General features: G+C 39.8%; 2 protein-coding genes across 2 annotated transcripts; both read left to right on the top strand.

Moving 5' to 3' along the window:
* The first annotated feature begins 366 nt into the window (after positions 1 to 366).
* Positions 367 to 4,763, top strand: LOC141653323 (magnesium protoporphyrin IX methyltransferase, chloroplastic). Its single transcript, XM_074461045.1, has 2 exons — positions 367 to 1,046; positions 4,089 to 4,763. The coding sequence occupies exons 1-2, from the start codon at positions 492 to 494 to the stop codon at positions 4,485 to 4,487; spliced, it is 954 nt and encodes a 317-aa protein (XP_074317146.1). The 5' UTR covers positions 367 to 491; the 3' UTR covers positions 4,488 to 4,763.
* Positions 4,764 to 5,414: 651 nt separating this feature from the next.
* LOC141653322 (trihelix transcription factor ASR3-like) lies at positions 5,415 to 7,348 on the top strand. The gene is made up of 2 exons (XM_074461044.1): positions 5,415 to 6,505; positions 6,857 to 7,348. Exons 1-2 carry the CDS (start codon positions 5,683 to 5,685, stop codon positions 7,135 to 7,137), a joined length of 1,104 nt encoding a protein of 367 aa, XP_074317145.1. The 5' UTR covers positions 5,415 to 5,682; the 3' UTR covers positions 7,138 to 7,348.
* Positions 7,349 to 8,326: the final 978 nt, after the last annotated feature.

Genomic DNA, 8,326 nt, shown 5'->3' with positions numbered 1-8,326 from the left:
TATTTGTTAATTACATCCTTAATTTTTCGGTGGGTCCCGCATTTAATGGTATAAAAGAAAGAAGAAAAAAAAATAGATTTGGTGATGTGGACGCACAGAATTGCTCTAAATGTTTCTGTATTTATAAAGATAAGATTATAAATTCCCTCTCTACACTACTTCACCCTTGTCGAACGCCACTAACCTTTTAGCACCACCTCCAGTCTATGAAAACTCTCCCAACATGTCCACCCGAATACAAAATCGATTCACACTAAAAAAAAAACCAATTCGATTGTCCAAACCGGGAAAAAAAAACTAAATTTTAAAAATTCTAAATTCGAATTTCAGTTTATTTTGATTTATAAATGGGTTCGATTTGCCCTCCGCACCCAGTGTGCATCACAAAAAGCAACCCAAAGAAATCAAAATCCTATCCTCAATAGGATTACATTACTCCCCAAATGTAAGTTCGTTGAACCTTTCCCACCACCAACACCCCAACTCCAAACATGTCCACCTTCTCAACCAAAACTCCACTCTCATTCCCACTCCCACTCCCACTCCCCTTTCCCTCCACCACTCTCAACCGCACCACCAACCTAACCCGAACCCGCAAACCCACATTCGCACCCCTCCACGCAACCAATCCAGACACCACAACCACCGCCATCACCATCCTAACCGGCGGCTCCCTCGCCGCCCTCGCCGCCGCACTCTCACTCTCCGACCCGGAACTCCGCCGCCGTCAACAGGCCGTGGAGGTCGGCGGCGGGGATAAGGAGGTTGTCCGAGAGTATTTCAATGGTACCGGGTTTCAGCGTTGGAAGAAGATATATGGAGATACTGATGATGTTAATAAGGTTCAGAAAGATATACGGGTTGGACATGCACAAACTGTTGAGAATGTTGTTAAGTTGTTGTCTGATGAGCGGAGTTTGAAGGGTGTTACTGTTTGTGATGCTGGTTGTGGGACGGGTTTGTTGTCGGTTCCCCTTGCCAAACTTGGTGCTGTTGTTTCTGCTAGTGATATTTCTGCTGCTATGGTTGCTGAAGCTCAATCTAAGGTACCCGCTTTACTTTCTCTGTTCCCGTCATTTGTTTACCTTTTCTATTTTTGAAATGATCGGTAATTCTGGTGCTAGACCAAAATAAAGGAGAGTAGTCGAAGCATTTTGGTGCATTTTCATTTGCTCGCTCGCATTTTCCAGCAATTGTTCTCGTCATTTGTTTATTGTTGAGGTCTCTTACCATGTGTGTGTTGGGCATTGTTGGTAAATTTTGATTTTGGAGACTGATTTATATTACTCCCTCCGTCCCGGTTAATTGTTGTCCTTTGGTTTTGGCACAAAGAGCAAAGAAAGAGGAGGCCAATTACTAAATGACAAGTGGACCAAATTGTGTATGAACGATCAAATTGTTCATCAAGTTCATTCTTAAAATAGAAAGGACAACAAATGATTGAGACATCCAAAATGGAATAACCAAAGTTGGCTGGTGTGAGTGGTAAGAGCTCTCATCTCTTAAACAAGTGGTCATGGGTTCTGTTGTAACGGAGGCGTCCCGTTACCCAATAGTTAGTTGATTAGGGTGATAAGAACAAAACAATAGCGAATAACAAATAAAGTAACACACAGATATACGTGGTTCACCAGTAAAATAACTGGCTACGTCCACCCTGAAGGAGAGCAAATTCACTATTGTGGAGATAATAGTACAAAAGTAGACCGGTACACACGCGCTCAATATGAGCCAAAAGTATACCCTATTCTACCAACAAAATAGTAATCTCAAGGGAACAAAAGAGACTACCCCAAACGAGATGAAGGACAAACGATCTTGAGATCAACAAGATCCAAACAGACTCCTTCGATCTCCAAATTCAGACGAACGCCAATCTACTTGAGCCCGGAACAAGCTGAAGCTTCCTCTCCGGAGGGAACCTCACAAATCGACTCTCATAAGATTGTGCTCACAAATACTATCTCCACCTCCTTCATTTAACCTAGACTAATATTAGGGCCTTTATATAGATTTATTCCACACTAAATAAAAGATCTAGTCTAATTAGGAAACAAAGACAATTAAGAAATTAATTAATTAATTTCCTAAACAAACTAAACCTATGCAAAATTACGTAGAAGACTCCTAACTTGTATAACTAGGAAACACACGTGGGACCCACACCCACTAACTTCCAAAACATGTAACAAACCCCGCATGTATACACTTAGTCAGAATTACGTGCGACCTGTGGCGTTAAATGCGTGACTTGCACTAGTTACAAATAGTTACGGAGTCCTTCTATATCTTGCTTTAGCATAGTCCGTCTTCGACACAAATTCAAGGCACAAATTCCTAACAGGTTCAATTCCTGACTCTTGCGAATGAAAAAACCAAACTTGGGAGGGGTCAACCCATTAAATTGCCTTCAGTACGCCGAAGGAGATTGCCCCAACTGTCGGTAGGGGATACTCCTGGTCAACACCAAAAAAAAAAAAAAAACATACAAAATGGAATAGGACAACAAATGACCGGGACAAGGGGAGTATAAGTTAGTGGGTTACTCTTCCTATTAGTCTATGATCAATTGGTTTTAAGATGAAACCTCAATTGCTTGTGGACTGGTCACGTGCACCTCCTGCTTATGTAAACCCATTGGCAAGGAGTCAAGGACTCATCTAGGGATGGCAATTATGACTCAAACCGAACCGAACCCGAATCGAACCGAAGGAAAAAATTCGATCCAAACCCACTTATTAAAAACCCATTCCCGATCCACTATTTAAAAACTCATATCCATATCCACTATTAGAAAACCCAAACCAAATCCAAACCCGATCCATTCATACCCAAACCCGATCCAAGTGGATATTATTGAAAATTTAGGCTTTATTAACCTTGAAATTTAAATTTTCTTATATAAGATTAAATTTTGATGTAGTCAAATCAAGTTTCGTATTGGATTTTGGATTATGTAGTGGATCGGGTATGGATTTGGAGCGGGTATGGGTTTGAAAAAAGTATAATGGATCGGGTATGGATTTTAAAATTTTGGATATGGATCGGGTATGGATATGGATCTCTGATCCAATAAGTAAGTGGATCGGGTTTGGATCTTGCAAAACCCGATCCAACCCGACCCATTGCCATCCCTAGACTCATCATGTAGCCTTATCTTTTATAGTTGTTAGGAATTCTGTTTTGTTAGCTCTAATTTCCAGCAATTCTGGGTGTTTTTGGTCAGTTGTGGAAACTTTAATTGTGAAAATTCTAGGTTCATGTTGTTCTCTTTGATTGTGGAAACTTTAATTGTGAAACTTTCTCTGTGGAATTCTGGGTGTTTTTCGTCAGTTAGTTCTGTTTTGTTAACTAAACAACCTATTAGAGCATTAGGTACATCTGACCCCCTAAGCACGCATTTTGCGAAAGTCCTTGAAGTTCTAGGTTAATGTTGTTTGATCGATACTTAATGGCTTGGAGTATTTACCCTCGAAACGTGTCTAGATTTTGTGTCAGCTGCACCTGAATTCTGCTGTGCAGCATAAGGGCTTTTTATCCTCGTCACCTTGCTTGCCTAATCCCAGCTTCGATAGGCAGTGTTGTGATTATTTTTCCACAAGTTTATATCCTCTACAATCTACATATTAATGGATAAATTACCAGTATCAGAGTATGGTAGAATTCTATGCGCAAAGGCCAACGATAAAACTCAGGATACATCAATAGTAAATCATTAGAGCTAATGGTGTCTACATGATATACACCGACGAGCACCTTATCGTTCTCTTTGCTAAAATCATAAACCTACCAACTGTCACTGGCCTTTCTCCTAATTGTTGCCGAATGCTTATATAGCTGCAGGGTTTTATGTTAGCAGGTGTATTTGCTAGATGATCTACCCCTTTTTTGTATTATTCCTTCGTATGCTTAGGGATTGGGGGTTCTGTTTCACATAATCACGCTAATATGATTTCCAATGGTTTGGGGCAATGCTCAATTTCTGTCTTTGTTAAAAGAGCCACAAGAATAGTACTCCATAGCGCTTTGAAGTTTCAAATCTAGGTTGTGAACAATGACTTCAACCGTCATCTGTTCTATGTACACAGGCCAAGGAGGAGATTAAAAGTGGCGACAATGAACTAGTGATGCCAAAGTTTGAAGTAAAAGATCTAGAAAGTTTGGACGGGAAGTACGACACAGTGGTCTGCCTTGATGTATTAATACATTACCCACAAGATAAAGCAGACGCCATGATAGCTCACCTAGCCTCTTTGGCTGAGAAGCGGCTAGTGCTAAGTTTCGCGCCAAAGACATTCTACTATGCCTTGTTAAAAAGAATAGGAGAGCTCTTCCCAGGGCCTTCTAAAGCGACAAGGGCATACTTGCATGCCGAGGCTGACGTCGAGAAGGCTCTTGAAAAGGTCGGGTGGAAAATCAGAAACCGAGGACTTGTTACTACCCAATTCTACTTCTCTCGTATGGTCGAGGCAGTTCCTGCACAGTGAGGTTTGCTTCATTCATGTTCTTTATTTGTAGAAAGCAATTTTGGTTTAGTTTTTTTTGTGAAGTCTTGAGTTATTAAGCAAGTGTATCCTGAAATTGCATCACTAGTCATTGTAATATACTAACTGTACGTCTGGTCTGTACCGAGTCATCAGACAGTTTCAGCTGTTCCTGATGCAGCCCTTCTGTGAATTGTAAATCTGTATTGATCACATCAAAATCATATCATTTTCCAAAGAAAGTATATGGGAGAGAGTAATCAATTTACCCTTTCGAAACACAGATCATACTCCATACGATTTAGGAAAATGATTATTTTCTATTCGGTAGTACTGACCGTGTACAACCACACTCATGTAAGGATATCATTTTAATTCTATTCTCGGGCGAGTATGGTGGCATTGAAATTCAACATTATTCGATAAACGCTGTATCAATTGTTTGAATGGAGTGTACTTGTGTATATACTTGATTATACGTTGTGGGCTTGTGGCAGCTATTACAACAGGTCAAAGGCTCGACTATTACTCCGTAACTAATTAGAGTCGAATGTCCACAAAATATCCGTGTCCCGTCACAGAAAATGTCGTCAAATCATTCAGTATCAAAACTGATTATTGGGTACAACAAGATCGAAGAATCCTCACTATGTTAATTGTTAAAGAACCTGATAACTTAGTAACGTATAAATCAACCATCGAGTTATGGACTTAGTCGTGTCCCGTCTTACAATAACGGTAGTAAATGCCACTCTTTAAGCCCAATGGGCCTCAACCATCACCTTAGGGTTTTGGTTGAGATGGTGTCATAAACACAAACTATTGTATGGGGCGATTTTATCCCTGTCATTAACCCCATCCATTTACAATACAACATACCATATTACACCCAAAAGATTTAGGAATATATCCAATTACTCCAAAAAATTTCCCTAAACCCTGGCCTTTATTTCTTTCCCATACAATCCCATAGAAATAAGGAAACTAATCCTCCAAAATCATGAAAATATCACAATTGATATAAAGACAGGAAATCAACCCATCAAAATTAAGACCCATTACCAACTTTAATAGGATAGATAATCATAATTAATTCAGTATTAATACCCTAAGACCTTCAAAATAACATCTCAATTGCCCTCAAAATTCCCATTATTTTAATTTGCATAAACCCATAACATAAACCCTTAAGATTAATATGATGGAGATTAAGGAAGAAGAATGTAAACAATTAGAGAACGGAAATAGTGAGGAAAAGAGTAGAAGACACCCACGTTGGACAAGGCAAGAAACCTTAACGTTGATACAAGCGAAAGATATAACAGAAAACGGTCCATATAAAGGTAGAAAGATATGGTCGTCGATAACGTCAGAGAATAATGTTACTACTGAGCCTAAATGGGTTATGATATCAGGGTACTGTAAGCAGCAAGGAGTGTGTCGTGCCGCGGCGCAATGTAGGAAAAGATGGAGTAATCTTATAGGGGATTATAAGAAGATTAAGTCATGGGAAGGGAATTTGAAGGATGGTAACAAGGCCGAGTCTTTTTGGGCTATGAGGAATGATTTAAGGAAGGAAAAGAAGTTGCCTGTTTCTTTTGATTGGGAGGTGTTTAAGGTTTTGGAAGGGAGGGAGGTTGGTGGGGTTGGGGTTGGGGTTGGTGTTGGTGTTGGTGTTGGTGATGTGGCGTTTTCGCCTTTGCCTCTTCAGGCTGTTGCTGCTGTTTCTGATGGGTCTTTTGGTGGAGATGAGGAGGATGGAGTGGATGGGGATGGGATGGATGTGGCCGAGGATGTTGAACCTGAACACGAACATGAACATGAACATGAAAATGAAAATGGGCCCGCGAATGAGAATGAGAACGAGAACGAGAACGAGGAGAATGTGGTTGAGGATGTTGTTGGGTTGGCAGGTGATCAAAAGGAGGAGGAGATAATGGAACTCGGGTTGAAGTTGAAAGAAGAGGCGTCTGCCAAGCGTTTGTTTGAAAGCCCTGGTAATAATCCGGGGCCTAGTTCAGGTAGATTTCGTTTCTTGGTTTTTCTACTGGTTTTATACACAATTCTCGTATGTGAGACCGTCTCATATAAAATTCTCGCTCAATTTATACAATTATACACGTTGGTTTCATATCACATCACGGTCCCATGTTGATTGTTTTAACTTGACATATCTTCTTTAATTACGATACTGATTGACAGTAAAGCAGCAATCTTTCGTTAGTAGTACATAATCCGTCGAGAGGAGATGTTATCCTTGTAAAGCAGCAATCTTTCGTTAATAGTGAAGTCAGGGGTCGAGCGTAAATAGTCTTATATCTTTGTGCTAAATTGATTGTTATATGTCGAATTGTTGATCTGTTTGTAAGCAGATGGCTTGAGAGAATCATGGCCAGGCATCAGTTACTGGAATTCACAAGAGAAGGCGGCGAAACGCAGAAGACAGTCAACAGAAGAACCTAAAGCAAGCAACTTGGAGGCAGAAATAATGAAGGTTTTGGAGGAAAACAACAAGATGGTGACGGCTCAACTAGACATCCACAACAAGAATATCCAACTCGATAGAGAACAAAGGAAGGAGACCAACGACGTGTTAGTTGCAGCACTCGGCAAACTTACTAATGTCCTTGCTAAAATTGCAGAAAAGCTCTGATTTAATTTCATTATTAGTGTAAATTGCATGCTTGAGAGGAGGCCTGACACAGTTAGATTTATGTTAGTTTAAACTGATGATGATAGATTTCGTTCTCTTGAGGAGATATAGCTATGTTACATTGAGTAGGTTGCGTGTTATTGACAGACACAATGCTCGTTTCCAACATGATGCGACACGACACTTCAATAACATGTTTGCCTTTCAATTATAATCTAAGTTATGATAATAATTGGTTAAAAGGGGGAAGAGTACCAACTTTCTAGACAAACAGCAATTGTTTCAACATGTTATGTTGACAAACTAACTCCCCAAGTTTTTTAGGCCATACTATTTCATTATCCACATTGGTGGAGGCTTCTATTGGTTAGGAACGAAAATCTTCATATTCTGCATTGTCAGTCGATTCAGACTTAATATAAAGTAAACCCCGACACTCTTTAAACCTCGAAACATGAATAAACCTACAAACAAGCACAATTTTACACTCTACCAATCCAATATAAAAAATGTTGCATCTTTCAATTCAGATGTAGGGAAGGAGGGAGACAATCATGTTCGTTTAATTTGCAAAATAAAAAGGAAAAATTAGCGAATATGAAAGATAACTCCGTTCATTTGTACTCCAAACCAAAATTCCATCAACAAAAAGGTTGAGTAGGTAATTAATTCAACCAGACAACTACTAATGAACGAGATTGGATCTCCTATCTCATTTTCATGTCCCTCCTTTATATCTCAAGGCCTTCACTTATAGACACGTCATCTGGACCGCCGTGTATTAATATACCATCTTTTGTATGATTGAGGATGATTCATTGATTTGTCAAAAAAATAAAGTAGTGAGAAACAAGATATAAGATGAGACACGAAAATGGAAATCAATCTACCCAACTCAATATGATCCAATAGGCCTATCTTGGCCCGACAATACAATTGGCCCAACCCATGAATAAAACTAAATTGAACTCGACTCGGTCAGGCATTTTGGCCCAACATAACTCGACCACTTAATTACCAGACTCGGGCTTGAGCTGACCCTTAACAATTATTGACCTGAGTGATGTGACTCGTTAGCGACCATTCCAAAACCGATTCGACCTAGGTAAGCATTTCGACGTAACAGAACCCGAATCCAAAATTAATCGATCCGTTTTAACCCGATCGGCCGATCCACCCCCAATTCACC

This window comes from Silene latifolia, chromosome 4, assembly GCF_048544455.1.
Source record: "Silene latifolia isolate original U9 population chromosome 4, ASM4854445v1, whole genome shotgun sequence".
NCBI lineage: Eukaryota > Viridiplantae > Streptophyta > Magnoliopsida > Caryophyllales > Caryophyllaceae > Silene > Silene latifolia.
Note: the sequence above shows the minus strand (reverse complement) of the source record. Positions and strands in the feature narration are given on the sequence as shown.